At 40.1% G+C, this 20,780-nt stretch overlaps 1 protein-coding gene across 6 annotated transcripts in view; it reads right to left on the bottom strand.

Moving 5' to 3' along the window:
* Positions 1-20,780, bottom strand: part of SRPK2 (SRSF protein kinase 2) — a 252,628-nt gene that overhangs the window by 74,515 nt on the left and 157,333 nt on the right. For all 6 annotated transcript variants that reach the window (XR_013330892.1, XR_013330891.1, XM_077746915.1 and 3 more), the window contains exon 2: positions 1,233-1,384. Coding sequence is in view for 4 of the 6 variants with exons in the window: in XM_077746915.1 (XP_077603041.1) it covers positions 1,233-1,384 (152 nt within the window). In the remaining 2 variants the exon portion in view is untranslated. The remainder of the gene's footprint in view (positions 1-1,232; positions 1,385-20,780) is intronic.

Genomic DNA, 20,780 nt, shown 5'->3' with positions numbered 1-20,780 from the left:
TGGTTTTTTTCCCCCCCCCCCCCCCACCAAAATGAATAATGAAAATAAAATTCTTTCTAAAACTTAAAAAAAAAAAAGGAATCTGACTACATTGAACTTAATCAGTAGCAAGTCAGTGTCTCATCAATTGTTCAGAAGCTCAGAATTCCAGACTGATAATCTACTAAAGAGAATGAAAGTCTAAATAAAAAAAAATTTTTTTTTTAAATAAGGAGAGAGAGGAAATGAAAGTCCAAATGAGCAAGTTAAGAAACAAAGAAATGGTCAAACGGATCCAGCGACCTCCCTTTCTCCTACATTCTCAGAGTCCCGTCTACACATAGTATACGGTCTGGATCCCACTGTTCTCAATATTCATCATGCAACATGCTTGCCTTTTAGGAGTTTAACTATATGCTCTTGATCTTTACAAAGCATCAAGACAACACTTCACCTGCATCATGTCTCTGTCTTCTGTGAAATCACAGCTAGAAACATAAGCCACTATGTCACACAACAGCAGAGCCCACAGAATGTTTTCTTCACGGACTACAATGCCAAGAAAAAGTCTGTCTCTGTAAACAAAGCAGGCCTTCTTTCCACAGACAATGAATACAATGTAATTCAATGGTATACAGAGAAAGGACTGGATCCTTGTTACTCTTAGCAGCCCAAAAACATCAACTCAATTGCCTTGCACAACCGTTAGCATTGGCTCCCCTCAGGAGCCTGGTACCTTCTAGTCTCTGTGCTCTTCTTAGATAGCTGCTGATGTTTTTTTATCTTTAACTGTCCTACTTTATAGTATCTTTAATTCTATTAGCAGATTAAAATCCTCTTGAAAGTATGTATGTACATATGTATATGTTTTCTATCTCTTACAGCTTTTCTTCTACTCTCTCTTAACATTTTCTGGTATCATTCTATACTTAATGATCTAGAAATTATAACTGAGGGGTGCCTGGGTGGTTCAGTTGGTTACACACCCAACTCGTGGCTTTGGCTGAGGTCATGATCTCACAGTTCGTGTGACCAAATCCCAAGATGGGCTCCACAATGACAGCATGGGAGTCTGCTTGGAATTCTCTCTCTCCTCCTCTCTCTCTGTCCCTTCCCCACTCACATTCTCTCTCTCTTTCAAAATACATTTTTAAAAAACACTAAAAAGAAAAAGATGCTGACACCAAGATGTTATTCAACAAAGACCACACAGCCTGCGTCAGTAGCGCTCCCGGCGGAAGCATGCGCATCACCTTTGCAGTAGTCGGCGGGGTCCTCCTGTTCCTCATCGTCAGACCCTAGGATCTCCTCCTCTGGCTCGGGGGGCGTGGGGTCCGGCAGAGGCGGCGGCGGAGGCGGCGGCGGTGGTGGAGGAACTAAGGGAGCTTTCTGCTGAGGCTCCGGCCTGAAACAGAAGAAGGAGAATTCCTATTCACTCAGAGGTCAATCTTGTATTGTGGACACACACAAGAGTCTCTTCATACGAGACAAAAATTAAACTCGTCACAGGGTACCAAGAAATGCTGGTTACTGTCATGTCGTCCATTTTAGCTAAATTCAAGTAATGTTTCAACACGGGTCTGGAGGAAAAAATTACACTTTACAGGCACATTTTCACTCAGAGCTTCAATATTTCTTAAGTCCTGACAATATTATGAAATATAAGTGAAACAGAAAGAGTATTCCCCCCGCCCATGATATATAGCCTTATTAAGTTAGAACACATCCCACAGAGATTATAAAAAGACAGATGAAAGCGGCTCTGAGCTTCTAAAAGGACTTATTTTCCATTATTTTAAAATCAGAATTCCTTTTCCCACAGAAATAGTAAGAATGTGGTTAGGTTTCCAGGATAACTCATAAAAGCTGACTAATACATGCCATTAACTGATGTTCTGTTACTTTCATTAAGGAACTCAGTTAGCTATCTCCCTCGTTTATCAAGGACACTACCCCAAACTGGAAATTAAACAATGAAAACACCCACTGCCAGTCAAATACAAAAGCAGTCCCTACATTAATGAAAGGTTTCCAAGGTTTGCAAAATGGTCATTTCTCATTGCCACAAAAAGGCTGAATGATGGTTAGTATGCTCTTTTACAAACGGCAAGAAAACCTGTAATACAAAAAAATTTTTTCTAAGCTTGAGGGATTACAGATGCGAGACTCCTTTCAGTTATGTAGAGAAACTCGAGGACGTATTGGATATATTTGTTTAAAAGTAAAGCACTCATAATATAATTCTACAAACTTGAGCTTGAACTTACTGTAAAACCTAACTGCTATTTTTAGCCATGACCTTCTGGGGAACCTTGAACCTGCAATCTGCCCTAGCAACAGGACCGCCACTTCTCTTCCCGAGGCAGCACAGAGAGCGCAGGGAGCAGGAGAGGCCATCAGGCTGACAGAGTTGCTCCCCAGAGAGAGCTCCACTCCGGTAAGCAGGGGGTCGCTAGTCTGGGGAGCAAGGGGAACCCCATAAGCACTGATGTGCAGACAACTGCTCTTTGTTGGGTCTGCCCAGTCAGTATTCATGCTTCCCTTCAAAAAGCACTTTTTGGGACTGCTACTCCCTACACACTGGAAGGCTGGTTCCCGATCCACTCTCCTCACTGTTGTACAGCCCAGGACACAGGGGCAAAAGCTCACTCTACAGCCCTGGAACCTTCAGGCAGGCTGTCACGGGCAGCAAGGTCATCCGCAGTTGCTAGTAGAGGCAAGGCCAGGAGAGCCACCTTGACACCGCCCCTTCCTAAACCGGACCTCTAAATCCTTCTCAATCTGAGAGCCCCCAAATAGCATTTAACTGCGTTGCCTTTAGCCTAAGTTGGCTAAAGGTCATTTATGTGGTTTGCCATCAAAACTCAAAGTGCCACAAGCAACAAAGGGGGGTGGGGTGGAAGGCAGCAGAAACCCGGCTGTCACGAGGAAAGGGTGGGGGTCATAGCGCACAGGTAACCTGAAAGGCAAGCACTGGCAAGTTGAGGTCCTCTGGCGGAACAACTAAGGAGCGTTTAGGAGCTGAAAATGACTTGTATTGATTTCTATTTGCTACAATTTATTTATGAAGTTACAGCTCCCTGGGTGACAAACATTAAGAACAGGGTGGTGATCACATTCTGAGTTAACCATTGCTCATGATGGAGCACTGGAAGGGAATAATCACAACCGAACACCCACATCACTGCCAGCATACATCCAAAAATACATCTAACAGACCTTATGGAAGTGTACTAATCTTTCTGGCAGCCTTGCAAATGCTCCTTCCTTTTTAACATACATGCTCTTACTGAAAGTAGAATGGTCCTGGACAAAAGAGAGGTCTGAAGAAGGGGAGGCAGGAGAGGGCTGCATCAGAGGGAAGGGAAGGTGAGCAAGATGAATGGTCTCACAAGACCCACTCATTCATTCGTCTGGGCTGTGAGCCGGAACTACTGAGCTAACAAATCTGCTCAATCAGAAATGCTTTGAAAGTTGGCTCTTTTTTTCCTTAGAAATTTTATATGAAATAATGAGGAAATTCTCCGAATTTAAAAGAAAACATGTTATATTCCCTATAGAAACTATGTAATGAGTAATGAAAAGACAAGACCGGGAAGATTTTCTCCCAGTGCTCTGCTACTGATATTTGGGTCAGGTAATTAACTCACCGCAGAGGGAGACGTTCTGTACACCTTAGAGTGGTAGAAGTGTCCCTGGCCCTGAGATATCCACGCCCCACCCCAGCTGTGACCATCAAAACTACATCCAGAAATTGACAAGTTCCCTGGGGACAAAATCATACCCATTTGAGAACCACTGCTCTAACAGGGTTTTCAGTATTTAGCTTTATTTCTGTGGAGTAGATTGTATCTGTGATAAGGGGAAAACAAATTCTCATTTTCATGGGCCCATTTTCTCTCATTTGAGAGGCTCAGCATAATGTGCTTCTCTTAATTATTCTCCCATTTGGTGAGCTGCCCACACTGCTTAACAAAACTGTCAGACCCTCTGGTCTCAATGAGCAGGCAGTGAGGGCCTCTCTCTCCCTCCAGTGAGGGCCACATTGAACAGGCAGGCAGAAAGCTCCCCCAAAGCCACTTATTTCTCCTCAAGTTAAAGAAATGAGTCAGGGTACCTTGAAGTAGAAAGGAAGTTGAGTAATGTTGATGTAATATTTCAACCAGCACATCCAGACACCTAGGGCTATGCTGTCTAATCGGCAGCCACTGGCCGCATGCAGGTACGGAGCACTGGAAATGGGACGAGTACAAATCAAGACACGCTGTAAGCGTAAAATACGTACTACATTTCCAAGATTTCACACAAAAGATGGAAAATACTTTATTAATAAAGTTATATTTATTATATGGTAAAATAATAACGTTTGGGATAGAATGAAATCTATTATTAAAATTAAACTCGCCTGAATCTTTTTACTTTTTCTACTGTGGCTACTAAGACACAGTGAATTAATTACAAATGAGGCGGCTCACATTCTAATTCTACTGGACAGCATCACCCTAGGCTCCTCAGGTCGAAACCAGAAGAGCAGCTTGGCCTCAAAAATCAGAGATTCCAGGTCATACCAATAATGATTAGTTTTTCTAAGGTTAGTATTTCCTAGTAACGTGCCTCCCATCAATTATCACCAACTATCATATCACTTGACCCATCCCAGTAAGGTTCAGAACAATGTTACAGTGCCGATCATGACTCGTTTTCATGCCATCCATTGTAGTTGCTGCCTACCACCTAGGAGAAACACAAGTAAACATGCCTTAGGTCAGATGCAGGCACAAGAGACGGAGGCCACACCATCTTTAAGGCTGGCTTCTTCAAAGTGGATTTTTGGGGCTTCTATAGTATTACTATAATTAAACCTGCTTAAATTTCAACTATTTAAAAGATCCAGAGATGGCAGGCAGTTTATATCATCAAGTACATACTCAAAAAATGTATCAACAGATTATAAAAGTACCCTTTCATCAATCCTAATGAAAACCATCAAGAAGTTATTTTACAGAATTACTAGAAGCACAGGTGAGGAGTTAAGATGGCTGAGAAGGAAGGAGACCCTGGGCTTGTCTCGTCCCTGAAATGAAGCTAGATCAGCACCAAACCATTTTGAACACCTAGGAAACTCATCTGAGGCAACTGATAACCTGAGTCACAGAACTCCACACGTACCCAATGCAGAGAGGTGAACTGGGAGAGAGAAAAGCCAGGGAGGGTGGTGAGCTATTTCGCAGCAAGAGAACAAAGAGAAATACCAAGCGGGAGAGAGCAGTGCATCGGGATTGTGCAAGAAAAGCTCTCCCTCTAAAGTAGCTGGATAGAGAGAGGGTGAAAACACTCACAGGGGACTGAACAAGAAACCCACTGCCCCAAACCACTGACAGGTAGAAAGGAGGCGGTTTCAATACCATCAGGATTTGATGAACAGTGGAGCACAGAGTGTGAACTTCCAGTGTCTGAAGGTGCTGTGGTGAGGAAGTAAGGTGAATCTCCAGGAGCAGGCAGTGGGGTCTGAGGGGTTCTGGTGCCACACGAGGAGAAGTGGTTCCCCCTGCTTGGAGGGCATTTGATAGAGGCCAAATGGCCTCCCCTGGGGCAAAGGTTCCAGTGGACCCTGGAGAGCAGCACATATGCTGGTACTGGGGCTTAGATGCCAGAGTGGTATGACAATGTGCTGGCTGGGTGTTGTGATTTGCCATAATCTCTGAACCACTGCTGCTGTGATTGCATGAACGTTTTCCGGCATAGGGTGGCACCTGGCCATTGCTCAATGAGACCCTCCCCCAGAGAGTCAGCATAGATCCAAGCCACGAGGGTCTCTGAAGCATGGCATTTTGAAACACAACACCATCTTGAGATAAAACTCTGGAGGGAGTTTTACACCTGGCAGGCAGACAGTGTGAACACAGAGAGGGTAGAGACGGAGTGGGCAGAGGCCTAACAAAGGAAAGGCTTGATCGCGGGTCAGTGAGAGCTCCAAGTTCCTATGCTAGAGACTAGGGAGCTGGGTGAAGTCATTTCCACCTCCCCTGTGCACACGCAGCACACAGGCACAAGGTAACACCCCAGTAAGCTAAACCGCGCACCCCAGTAAGCTAAACCGCGCCACCTAGTGGAGAATGGAGTAGTTACATCAAGCCCCACCCAGCTGCACCCTCCAAGCGAAGGCACCAGAAGACCAGCATAAATCACTCCACCTGACTAGAGTCCTTCATAGTTTCAGTTCTAGGCGAAACTGGATGTAACTTCATTCGGGTTTCATTCTGCTTCCATTTTTGCTTAAAATGTTATCTTTTTTCTTTTCTTTCTCTTTCTCGGATACAGAAAGAAAAACTTGTTTTTTTTCCATTTCATTTTTAATTTTTTAAATTTTTATTCAATTTATTTTAATTCTATTGTTATATATATATATTTTTTTAATTTTCAAAGCTCTTTTTCTCCCCTTTCCATTCCTTTTTTCCTATATTCTATAAAGCTTCTTTCAACAAGTAGAACAAAACTCACCTAGGATCTGGCTTCCTTTGTTTCATTTTCTGTTTTGTTTTTAATTTTAGTTTTTTTATTTTATTAATTTTTTTCTTCCTCCAAAATGACAAAATGAAGGAAATCACCCAAAAAGAAAGAACAGGAAGAAATGAAAGCCAGGGACTTAATCTACATGGATAGAAGTAAAATGTCTGAACTAGAATTAGACCATGATAATAAGAATACTAGTTGGGGGTTGAAAAAAGCAAAGAAGACGTAAGAAAGTCAGTTTCTACAGAGACAAAAGAAATAAAATCTGGGGCGCCTCAGTGGCTCAGTCAGTTAAGCATCCAACTTTGGCTCAGGTCATGATCTTGTGGTCCTGAGTTTGAGCCCAGCATCGGGCTCTGTGCTGACAACTCTGAGCCTGCTTTGGATTCTGTTTGTATGTGTCTCTCTCTCTGCCCCTCTCCCACTCGTGTTCCCTCTCAAAAATACATAAACATTTAAAAAAAATTTTTAAGAAAGAAAGAGAGAGAAAATCTAGTAAGACTTAAATATAAAATGCTACAGCTAAGATAAAATCTCAAATAGATGTTACCCCAGCAAGGATGGATGAAGCAGTGAATCAGTGATATAGAAAATAAAATTATGGAGAATAATGAAGCAGGAAAAAAAAGAAGGAAACAAAGGCAAAAGATCATGATACAGGACTTAGAGAACTCAAGTGACTCCAAATCACAGGAGTCTCAGAAGATGGAGAGAGAGAGAAAAAGGGGCAGAAGGTTTATGTGAACAAATTGCAGCTGAAAACTTTCCTAATCTGGGGAAGGACAGAGACCTCAAAAAATAAGGAGCACAGAGAACTGTCATTAGATTAAAAAAAAAAAAATCAACCATCACCAAGGCATATCATTTGCAAAAATATACTGCCAGGAAAGAATTAGGAAAACAGCAAAAGGAAAAAAAAAAGTTCTTAACCTATAAGGGAAGACAGATCAAGTTCACAGCAGACCTATACACAGACATTTAACAGGCCAGAAAGGAGTGGCAGGATATATTCAATGTACTGAATTGGAAAAATATGCAGCCAAGGATTCTTTATCCAGCAAGGCTATGATTCAAAATAGAAGGCAAGATAAAAAGTTTTCCTAGACAAACAAAATCTAAAGGAGTTCAGATGATCGCTAAACCAGTCCTGCAAGAAATTTTAAAGGGGGGCTCTGGAGAAAGAACAAAACAACAAAAGGAACAGAGGCTAGAAAGGATCAGAGAACATCACCCGAAACACCAACTCTACAGGCAACAAAATGACACTAAATTCCTTTATTTCAGTAGTCCCTTCAAATGTAAATAAATGAAATGCTCCAATCAAAAGACATAGGGTATCATAATAGATAGGAACACAAGACCCATCTATCTGCTGCTTACAAGAGACTCATTTTATTTTTTTAACGTTTTATTTATTTTTGAGAGAGGGAGAGACAGCATGAGCAGGGGAGGGTCAGAGAGAGAGGGAGACACAGAATCCGAAGACAGGTTCCAGGCTCTGAGCTAGCTGTCAGCACAAAGCCCAGTGTGGGGCTTGAACCCACGAACCATCAGATCATGACCTGAAGTCGGACGCTTAACCGACTGAGCCACCCAGGTGCCCCTACAAGAGACTCATTTTAGACCTAAAGACACCTACAAATTGAAGGTATGGGGATAGAGAACCATTTATCATGCCAATGGTCATCAAAAGAAAGCTGGGATAGCCATACTTATATCAGACAAACTAGATTTTAAAATAAAGACTGTAACAAGAGATGAAGAAGGAAACTATATCATAATTAAGGGATCTATCCACCAAGAAGATCTAAGAATTTTGACTATTTATGCACCCAGTGTGGAACACCCAAATACATAAATCAATTAATCACAAATATAAAGAAACTCATTTATTATAATACCATAATAGTAGAGGACTTCAACACCCCCACTTATAGCAATGGACAGATCATCTTAGCAGAAAATCAACAAGGAAACAATGGGTGAATGACACACAGGACTGGATGAACTTAACAGATATATTCAGAACATTTTATCCTAAAGAGGTATACACATTCTTCTTGAGTGTACATGGAACATTCTCCAGAATAGATCGCATAATGGGTCACAAATCAGCCCTCAACAAGTACAAGATCATACCTTGCATATTTTGAGACCACAACGCTGTAAAACCTGAAATCAACCACAAGAAAAAATTTAGAAAGACCATATATACTTGGATGTTAAAGAACATCGTAGTAAATAATGATGCGTTAACCAAGAAATTAAACAGGAAATTAAAAAGTACATGGAAGCCAATGAAAATAAAAACATGACAGTCCAAAACCTCTGGGATGCAGCAAAGGTGGTCAGAAGCGGGAAGTGTTCAGCAAGCCAGGCCTTCATAAAGAAGGAAGAAAGGTCTCAAATACCCAACCTAACCTTACACCTCAAAGGGCTCAAGAATAAGAACAGCAAATAAAGCCCCAAACCAGCAAAAGAAGGGAAATAATAAAGAACAAAGCAGAAATCAATGATATAAAAATTAAAAAAAACACAGCAGAACAGATCAATGAGACCAGGAGCTGGTTCTTTGAAAGAATTAAAACTGATAACCCCCTAGCCAGAATGATCAAAAAGAAAAAGGAAAGGACGAATGAAAGAGAGAGAGGAGAGATCACAACCAACACTGCAGAAATATGAATAATAAGAGAATATTATGGGCAATTATATGTCAACAAATTGGGCAACCTGAAAAAAAAAAGGACAAATTCCTGGAAACGTATAAACTACCAAAACGAAAACAGGAAGAAGTAGAAAATTTGAACAGAGCTATAACCAGCAAAGAAATTGAATCAGTAATCAAAAATCTTCCAACAAATGAGAATCCAGGGCCGAATGGCTTTCCAAGGGAGTTCTACCAAACATTTAAAGAAGAGTTAATACCTATTTTTCTCAAACTGTTCCAAAAAAAAATAGAAATGGAAGGAAAACTTCCAAACTCACTTTACAAGGTCAGCATTACCTTGATTAAAGAACCAGACAAAGACCCTACTAAAAAGAACTACAGACCAATTTCCCTGATGAACAGGAATGCAAAAATCCTCAACAAGATACCAATAAAATGAGATTTATTCCTGGGATGCTGAGCTGGTTAAATCAATGTGATACATCACCTCAATAAAAGAAAGGATAAGAACCATATGATCCTCTCAATAGATGCAGCAAAAGCATTTGACAAAATACCAGCATCCTTTGTTGAAAAAAATTCACAAGAAAGCAGGGTAAAAGAACATACCGCAAGTATGACCCACCGCTAATATCATCCTCAGTGGGGGAAAACTGAGCTTTCCCCTAGGGTCAGGAAAATGACAGGGATATCCATCTCACCACTGCTGTTCGACATAGCATTGGAAGTTGTAGTCTCAGCAATCAGACAACAAAAAGAAATAAAAGGCATCCAGGGGCGCCTGGGTGGCTTAGTCGGTTAAGTGTCTGACTTTCGCTTAGGTCATGATCTCGCGGTTCGTGGGTTCGAGCCCTGCGTCGGGCTCTGTGCTGACTGCCAGCTCAGAGCCTGGAGCCTGTTTCAGTCTCTGACCCTCCCCTGCTCACACTGTCTCTCTCTCTCTCCTAGAAATAAATAAAACATTTTTTTTAAAAAGGCATCCAAATCAGCAAGGAAAAAGTAAAACTTTCATTCTTCACAGACAACATGATAACATATGTGGAAAACCCAAAAGATTCCACCAAAAAACAAAACAAAAACAAACAAACAAACAAAACCAAAAACCTGCTAGAACTGATACATGAATTCAACAAAGTTGCAGGATATACAATCAATGTACAGCAATAACATGCATTTTTATATACTAATAATGAAGCACCAGAAAGAATCCCATTTTCAATTGCACAAAAGCCATAAAATACCTAGAAATAAATCTAACCAAAGTGGTGAAAAATATATATGCTGAAAACTATAGAAAGCTTATGAAAGGAATTGAAGAAGACACAAAGAAAATAGAAAAACATTCCATGCTCATGGATCAGAAGAACAAATATTGTTAAAATGTTGATACTACCCAAAGTAATCAACATAGTCAATGCAATCCCTATCAAAATAACAATCCTTATCAAATTCTAAAATTTGTATGGAACCAGAAAAGACCCTGAATAGCCAAAGTTATGTTAAAAAAGAAATCCAAAGCTGGAGGCATCACAATCCGGACTTCAAGCTGTATTACAAAGCTGTAATCATCAAGACAGTATGGTAGTGGCACAGAAACAGATACATAGATCAATGGAACAGAATAGAGAACCCAGAAACGGACCCACAAATGTATGGCCAACTAATCTTTGCCAAAACAAGAAAGAACACCCAATGGAAAAAAATGTTCTCTTCAGCAAATAGTGTTGGGAAAACTGGCAGCAACACGTAGAAGAATGAACCTGGACCACTTTCTTACACGATACACAAAAATTAACTCGAAATTTATGAAAGACCTAAATGTACGACAGAAAGCCATCAAAATCCTAGAAGAGAGCACAGGCAACAATCTCTTTGACCTCAGCTACGTCACCTTCTTACCTGACAGGTCTCTGGAGGCAAGGGAAACAAAAGCAAAAATGAACTACTGGGTCTTCATCAAGATAAAAAGCTTCTGCACAACTAAGAAAATAATCAGCAAAACTAACAGGCAACCAACAAAATGGGAGAAAATATTTGCAAACGATATATAAGATAAAGGACTACTATCCAAAATCTACAAAGAACTTACCAAACTCAACACCCAAAAAACAAATAATCCAGTGAAGAAATGGGCAAATGACATGAATAGACACTTTTCCAAAAGACATCCAGATGGGTAACAGACACATGAAAAAATGCTCATCACTCTTCATCAGGGAAATACAAATCAAAACCACAATGAGATACCACCTCATACCTATGAGAATGGCTAAAATTAACAACTCAGGCAACAACAGATGTTGGTAAGGATGTGGAGAAAGAGGAACCGTTTTTGCATTGCTGGTGGGAATGCAAACTGGTGCAGCCATGCTGGACAACAGTATGTTGTTCAAAAATTTACAAACAGAATTACCCAAGACCCAGCAATTGCACTAACTAGGTATTTATCCAAAGGACACGAAACTTCTGATTCGAAGGGGCACATGCACCCCAGCTGTTTAAAGCAGCATTATCGACAATAGCCAAAGTATGGAGAGAGCAAAACATCCATCAACTGATAAATGGATAATGAAGCTGTGGTTTATAATTACAATGGAATATTTATTATTCGGTGATCACAAAGAATGAATTCTTGCCATTTGCAACATGGATGGAACTAGTGTATTGTGCTAAGCAAAATAAGCCAGTTAGAGAAAGAGAAATATCATATGATTTCACTCCTATGTGGAATTTAAGAAACAAAACAGATGAACATAAGGAAAGGGAAGCAAAAATAACGTTAAAACAGAGAGGGATTTTTTAAAAAGTTTTTAAAAGAGAGTGTGCCTGGGTGGCTCAGTCGGTTAAGCATCCAACTTTGGCTTGGGTCATGATCTCACGGTTCATGAGTTCAAGCCCTGCATCAGGCTCTGAGTGGAGCCTGCTTCGGATTCTGTGCCTCCATCTCTCTGTCCCTCCCCACCTCTCTCTCTCTCTCTCTCTCTCAAACAAATAAACATTAAAAGAAAATTCAAAAACAGAGAGGGAGACAAGCCATAAGACTCTTAAATACAGAGAACAAACTGAGGGTTGCTGGCAGGGTGGTGGGTGAGATGGGCTAAACGGGTGACAGGCATTAAGGAGGGCACTTGTCAGGATGAGCGCTGGGTGTTATATGTAAGTATGAATCACTATACTCCTGAAATCGTTATGTTAACTAACTTGGATTTAAATTAAAAAAAAAAAATAATTTTTTAGGAAGCCATGTAGGGGACCCATAGATATTTTCAACAAGGGCGCCAACACAATTAAATGGTATAAGAATGGTCTTTCCAGGGGCGCCTGGGTGGCTTAGTTGGTTAAGCGTCCGACTTTCGCTTAGGTCATGATCTCGCAGTTCGTGGGTTCGAGCCCCGCGTCGGGCTCTGTGCTGACTGCCAGCCCAGAGCCTGGAGCCTGTTTCAGAGTCTGTGACTCCCTCTCTCTCTGACCCGCCCCTGCTCACGCTGTCTCTCTCTCTCTCTCTCTCCTAGAAATAAATAATTAAAAAAATATTTAAGAAAAAAAAAAAAAAAAGAATGGTCTTTCCAATAAATGGTACTGGGACAAATGGTTATCTGCTTGCAAAAAAATGAAGTTGTAACCCTACCTCACACATACATAAATATTCATTCAAAATGGATCAACGATTTAAATAAAGGAGCTAAAACTCCAACACTTGCAGGGAAAAAATGCAAGTAAATCTTCATGACTTTAGGCTCAGCAACATTCCTTAGATTTGACACTAAAAACATACGCAAGTGGACTTGATCAAAATTAAGAACTTTTGTGTTTCAAAGGGTATCACCAGAAAAGTGAAGACAGCCCACAGGATAGAATAAAGTATCTGGAAACCATACAAGATAAGGCTCTTCTACCTAGAATGTAAAAAAAAAACCTCTTATGTAACTTGACCAAAAAAAATTATTTTAACAGGAAAAAGATTAAAATAGACATTTCTCTAACGACAACCTATAACTGACCAATAAATATATGAAAAAATGTTCAGCATCATTAGTCCTTTGGGAAATGGAAATCAAAACCACACAAGTATTGTCAAATGAAGAAAAGAGAACCCTGAATTGTAACAGTAGTGTTCTATGGCCCAGCTGCTTTGCAGACTGGCAGTTCCTAACAATGTCGAGTTCAGAGTTATCATATAACCCAGCAATTCCAGTTCTGGTTTATACCAAAAATAAATGAAAACATATGTCCCCACTAAATCTTGTGAAAAATATCCATAGCAACATTATTCGTAATAAACAAAAAAATGTGCACTGAGTGATAAATGAGTAAATAAAATGTGGTTAAATAATAATGGTAAGATTATTCAGCAATAAAAGGGAATGAGGTACTGTCACATGCTACAACATGGGTGATCCTTGAAAACATCATGCTAAATAAAAAATGCTAGGCAGAAGAAGCCACATGTTATAGGATTCCATTTTATATAAAAACATCCACATTATGCAAATGTATACAGAACAGAATAAACTAGTAGTTACTGAGGGCTGGGGGTAGGGGAAAGAAAGGAGAGAAATGGGGATTGACTGTTAACAGGTAGAGAGCAACTGCAAAAAGCTGTGTAAAAAAAAAAAAAAGCTTATACAACTGTATAATATCATTTATTTTTTTTTTAAGAGAGAGAGAAAGTATGCCCCACAAACTGTGAGATCATGACCTGAGCCAAAATCAACAGCTGGACGCTTACCTGTCTGAGCCACCCAGGTGCCCCTATATACTATCTTTTAATGTCTACTCTCCAAGAAAAATTGGAAATAACTATGTTTAGATTAGGAAACCTATACACATGGTCTCCTTCGCAACTGCCCAGTCACATTTACAGTGAAAGGTAATAATGTAGTTCGGTAAAAACTAGACTGAGAGTCTACCTATATGTCCAAAGTTTACACAAGGCACTAATTTAAAGAACATGTTCTCATATAACATCAACAATGTACCACCCTCAGTAACTAGGGTAAAAAATTTAGAAACAAAATTCCAACTAGTCATTTATGTTTTTTTCCCAAAGAATTACATTTCTTTTGACCTACGTTGAATACAACTAAATATTCCCACTACTCCAAAAATAAAGGCAGTTTAAGAAAAAACACAAAATATTTTCTTCAAGTATTACAATACTAAGATGATTTTATCATGCTTATCTACTGCACTGTATTTCTCAAGTACATTTGTTCTACCACAAAGGAGAGGAAAACTGAACCCTAGCAAAATGCATGCATCATCGACTCGAAATTGCCATGGCAACCAGATGGGAGTTCCCACTTCCTTCCAGCAGCTATTTCTTTTGAGCAGAGAAAAGGACAAGTAAACGTCACATTTGGCAGAAAAAGAAGTCCTTTCCTTAATTACCAACCTAAATGGCAACTGACACAATTTAAGAAATTAGTTCATTCAATTCGTTTTTAACACAAATATGAAGAAAAAGAAGTTCCAAATGAATTTCTCTTTGGAACATTCACATAAAGGCAAATTTTTTTTTCTTTCCCATGTCCACCACCAGGATCTACAACTCACTCTCTTCCTCCCTCCCTCCTTCTTACTCTCCCATTCTTGATGGTAAATTGTTAGCCAGAGAAATATGCCATCTGCCATTTCTGCTTGAGGACACAATCAATCAATACATAATTTCTCTCAAAATAGCTTATCCAAAAAGGCTTGCTGTAACACTTGGTACAGCTCCACAGCTAGGGAGAAAATCCCATACCAATTTTATGTATTCCTCTATAATGACAACACTTCTAAACTTTATGTAACTTGAACCTAAATGTTACATGTCAGCTGTGGTAGGCCAGTTTCTGAAAATGAGTCTCAGTGACCCTCCTCCTTGTAAAATCCCCTACTCCTCTGAATGTGGGTAGATCCTGTGAATAAGACACCACTCTCATCATTATATTATGTTACATGGAAACTGGGCAGTGATGCTGGGTGGGCGTGACCTAATTACATGAGCCTTTTACAAGTAGAGGGTTTTCTCTGGCTGGTCACAGAAATCAAAGAGACGTGCTCCAGCTGGCTGAGAAGAAAGCAAACATCCATGTTGTGAACTGCCCATGAGGGCCACACAGGAAGGAATTTCGAGTGACCTCTAGGAGTGAGCACAGTCCCTAGCCAAAAGCTAGAAGGACTAGCAAGGACTTCAATGCAAGGAAATGAGCTCTGCCAATGACCAGTGATCTTGGAAGAGTGCTCTGAGTCCCAACAGAGAACTTCAGTCTTGGCCAAGAGCTTGATTTCAGTCCAGTGAGAATCCAACCATGCTGTGCAACCCTAATTTTTGACCTACCAGACTATGAGCTAATAAATGCATATTGTTTTAAGCTGCTAAGTGTGTGGTAATTTGTTACACAGCAATAGAAAATGAATACAGCTGCCAAGTAAGTTCTCAGTAAGTAACAGAGTAGTTCATATTAATTTATCAGATTTTGGCCTCAACAGTGAGGTCTGGGCTTTTTTAAATAATTAAAATGTCCAGAGGAATTAAGAGGCTGGGTATTCAAGAATGGGAGCCAATTCTTTTATGGAAAAAGACAGGTTAAAAAAAAAAAGTATGCTCCCCACCCATTTTTTAAATCCTTATTTATTTATTTTGAGAGAAAGAGAGAAAGAGAGCACACTCATGTGTGTGTAAGTGGGGGAGGGTCAGAGAGAGACGGGGAGAGAGAATCTTAAGCCGCCTCCAAACTCAGTGCAGAGCCCGACCCAGGGCTCAATCCCATCACCCTGGGATCATGACCTGACCCAAAATCAAGAGTCAGATGCTTAACCAACTGAACAACCCAGGTGCCCCAGTATGCCCTGAATTCTAATGGAAATGATCATAATTCCAAACCAGAAAGTTTAGACCTTCTTATTTTCTAAGACTACACTGTTTTCTAGAATATGGAACACAGCCAAATAAAAGTTGGTGAAAATGTAAGTAAACAAATCTGCTTCCCAACTAATCAACATTTTAGAACACAAAGAAGTCGACTCATCATCTAATGATATAGATATATGACAGGGCTACATAATTCATATGCCACTGGTACTGTTAAAATCTTAAAGAATATTTGTGAGACCTGGGAGAAATAGTACAACTGAAGTGGAAGAAAGACTGACAGAAAAGTTTAAACCAGAGTTCAAAGGCACGTAAAACGACATCCACTGATTCCACAAACAGTCAGAATAGTGTGTGTCACATTCCAGGAAGTCGCCTGGGAACCCAGCCCTGAGGGACACGCATTCTAGCAGAGGGAGAAATGCACATCAACATGAACACACGAACACAATCAACTGCTCCCAGGTACTTTTAATGGAAGGGGAGATGGCAGAGGGCTGAGCCAGAAACATCTACATCCTGGAATCTTAAGACACTGCACCAGGATGATGTGTGGAGGGTAGGGGTCGGAGGTAAGGTGGAGGCCCAAGGCCAATGAAACAGGGTGACCAGAAGCACAAAGGCCTAAAACAGGCTCTGGAGCGGTGTGGCTGGAGACAAGCAAGAGTTTCTGCAGCAGCCATCTCACAGAGGAATGACCCACAGTTCTACGGAGTTTAAGCTCTATCCTTTTATTATTATTATTATTATTATTATTATTATTATTATTTTAACGTTTTTATTTATTTTTGAGAGAAACAGAGCCCAAGCAGGAGAAAGGCAGAAAGAGAGGGAGACACAGAATCTGAAGCAGTCTCCAGGATATAAGCTGGAGCTTATATCACTGAGCCTGACACGGAGGGGCTTGACCTCACGGTTTGTGAGATCATGAGAGATCATGACCTGAGCCGAAGTCAGATGCTTAAGTGACTGAGCCACCCAGGCATGCATGGGCTCTATCCTTAAAGCAAGTAGGAGACGCTGAAATGTAATTTTAAGTCAAGAGATTTGCTCTCTGCAAAGAACATATGGAACTGGTATGTAGAATGGGTAGAAAGGATAAAAGCCAGAAGCAAGTAAACTAGTAAGGAGTCCAGAGAGGAGATGATAAAAAACATAGCTCAGAATCTGGTCATTCCATTGCTGGAGGTGGGTCTTTGCTTCCTAGATTTCTGGTAGTGAGAGAGCTGAGAACAGTGACAGGAGGAGGAGGAAGGGTTTTCAAAGAAAACTTACTTTTTTTTCAAGTTCATCTCAGTTTGAGAGGCATATGGAATGCCCAGCAGTGTAGGAGTAGAGTGGATTCCTTGCTATATAGAATCTATAGTAGGAAATGAAGATTTGGGCTGTAAACAGAAGTAGAGGTCTGAGCAAACAGGTGGGAGCTAAAGCCCTTCCAAGGACTTGAGAGCGTCAAGAATAAACGATGAACCAAAGGGCCAAGGGTAGAGCCTAGTTCACAGTCAAAGTACAAAGTTATGAAGGTACCAACAGATTCTTGACTTCCCAGCTCATAATCCACAGCAATGACCCATACTATAATCAGCAATATAAATTCACAGTTTAATACAGATTTTAAAGAATACACATGCATAAATAAAAACCTCATGTAAGCCTACCTTGTACATTAGAATGAGACACATAGTGAAAAAAAGAACTAGCAAACCTAGGACCTCTATGTGCTTCTATCTAGAAGCTCTGTTTGTAGGCAATATGAAATCAAATAGGTGCAGGGTGAACTGGTACAAATAAAGAACTGTTTACTGAGACCTGTCTATTGATGAAACTTACTATAACCACTCATGATTGCCTCATGCTACTCAGGAAATAATGCAACATGCACCACTTTGGACAAGGCTTCTGTAAACTTCCCCAAGTTTTAAATCTAAAAGCAACTGTAAAATTATACAATTCAACAACCACTAGTCAAATTAATTAAAACTGAGTAAAACTTAAATTTCAGTTCTTTAGTTACTCTAACTTCATTTCAAGTGCTCGACAGCAACATAAAGCTGGTGGCTATGGTATCAGGCGGTACAGACCCAGAACGTTTCCATCACCACAGAAAGCTCTATTAGACAACACTGCTATCAGCAACACTCTAGCAGCACGAACTTCTTACAGCACATCATTATTTTTAGTTTATATGCTGCCGAAGCGAGCACGACATCATTATTTTTAATAAGTAAATAAGATCAACTCTGAGAGTTTGGAACATTTTTCTAATACTGCCCACTTCAGGAAGTTTGAGAAATAAGTTGTGAAATTATAAACAGGAAGGGTATATTCGTTTTAAATTTGACAGATGATTCCAATATCTGAATACTCTTTGGCTCAGCACACCTCCTTACAGGAATTCATCTTATGGATAGTCACAGTTAACAATGTCTGCAGACAGCAATATATTGGAACCTAAATGTGCAACGAGAGAGGACTTTTTAATAACATCTGATAGATTACGGCACGTGTATACAACACAACTCTGCCAAAAAGCATGAAGCAAATGAGATTAAGAAAATTCCATTCACAACAGCATCAAATAGAATAAAGTACTTAGGAATAAATTTAACAAAATAATGTCTAAACTTCTACTATGAAAACTAAAAAACATTACTGAAAGAATTTAAAGAAGGCCTAAATAAACAAACACATCCCATGCTCATGAACAGTAGACTTGATATTGTTAAGATAACAATACGCCCCCAAATGATCTCCAAATGCAATTCAATTCCTATTGAAACACAGCTGGCTTAGTGGCAGAAATTGACAAGCCATTCCTAAAATTCATATGGAAATGTAAAGGGCCTAGAATAGCCATTTCTTGATTTCAAAACTCACTACAAAGGTACAGTAATCAACACAGTGTGGTGCTAACACATACAGATCAACAGGAACTGAAGTTCCAGAAATAAACCCTCATATTACAGTCAATGGATTTTTAAACAAATGGTGATGGGACAACTGAATATCCACATGGAAAGGAAAGGTAGATTCCTAACTCATATCATACACAAAAAAATAACTCATAATAGATCAAAGACCTAAACATTAGGACCTAAAACTATGAAAATCTAGAAAAGATGTTCATCATCAGCCATCAGAAAAATGAAAATCAAAACCATAATAGCGCCAGTTCACATTAGGATAATATCAAAAATCAGTAATAATCAATAGGACAGGTAATACCAAGTTAGGACAAGGATGTGCAAAAATTAGAACCCACATACCCTGCTTATGAGAAAGGAAAATGGTGCAGCCATTTTGAAAAACATTTGAAAAACAGGAGGCAATTTCTCAAAAGGTTGAACTGAGTTACCATACCACGCAGCAATTCCACTATCAGGTATATAACAAAAGAGAAACTAAAACATGCATCGAAACAAAAACTTGTACATAAATGTTCACAGCATCCTTACTCGTAACAGCGAAAAGGAGAAACAACCCAAATGTCCAGTAACAACAATGAAACTAAAAAGGAATGAAGTACTGGTAGATGCTACCATGTGGAGTACAGTAAGTCAAAGAAGCCACAGTCACTACAGACTGAACGATTCCATTTACAGAGGGGCAGATCAGTAGCTGCTTATGGGGATGGGGGGAAATGGGGGTGACTATTCAAGCATAAGAATTTCTTTTTAGGGTGATGAAAATGTTCTAAAATTAGGTGGTTGGTGATGGCTGTACAACTCTTAAGTATACTGAAAACCCTTTGAATTGTACATGTTATTTATTTTTTGCTTGCTAAATGACTTTTACTGGCTTAAATTTTACATATTTTGTGTATTGTTCATTAAGAAACAAGGATTTAAAGTCTTAAATGTGCTAAGTAGTAGGAGGCTATACTAGCATATGCAAATATGTTAATATACAATTATATTTTCCTGGAATGTATACATGCTTGATAGCAACCCAGGCCACTGCCGCCACTACCACTGCCGTCACCACCCGTCTTTAAGATGTGTGCAGCCACCTCAACCTGCTCTCGTGGAGCCTTTCCAAGCAAGGTGCAGATGACCTTTTATTTTTCAAACTGAAAGGAAACAGTGGGACTCGTGGCCAATACCAGACCCAGGTGAAAGTCGTATTTTCCACACCCCTGGATCATTTCGTTTATTACTAAGGTTCTTGTGAATTACACTGATCACAAAACGGAGAAACCGCTGGTGCTGGAGGCAGGATTCTGCAGTCTCCAAATATGTATGTTTAATAGGGTCTCTCTTATGATAAACAGGCTGGAAGAGGTTAGAGATGACTTATTCCCACTCATTTCCTTGTAAATAATACTCTTCGTTCTTATTTAAAGTTTCAAATCCTGGCAGAGTAGCTCTGGCCCCAAGTGGAGGCCAGCCAGGCAGCTTCCCGTCCACCCTCTGGCTGGGTCACCTCCGCGCACAGTGCCACACAGCCACAGGGCTGGCACCACAGCAGGAAGTCAGAGCATCTGGGGCTGCAGTCCCTCCTCCGTGGGGGAGCACTGAGGGGAACCTTCCCCGGATGCCCTGCAACTCCCCGCCCCTGGACCTAGGGCTGTCCCGAGTTGTATATTTTAAACGGATGAATTCTAGAGAATGTGAATTCTCTCCCAATAAAGTTGTTACACAAAAATAATGAGGCACTTCTCTATTTACTAACTGGGAGGATATGCCAGTGATAAACACAAAGGTGCAGAGCATCTGTGTGTGGCATGTATGATGTTTTACAGAGACAGGAAGCAGGTGCCTC

Source organism: Crocuta crocuta, unplaced genomic scaffold, assembly GCF_008692635.1.
Source record: "Crocuta crocuta isolate KB4526 unplaced genomic scaffold, BGI_CrCroc_1.0 scaffold396, whole genome shotgun sequence".
Taxonomy (NCBI): domain Eukaryota; kingdom Metazoa; phylum Chordata; class Mammalia; order Carnivora; family Hyaenidae; genus Crocuta; species Crocuta crocuta.
This window is presented reverse-complemented; position numbering and strand designations above follow the sequence as displayed.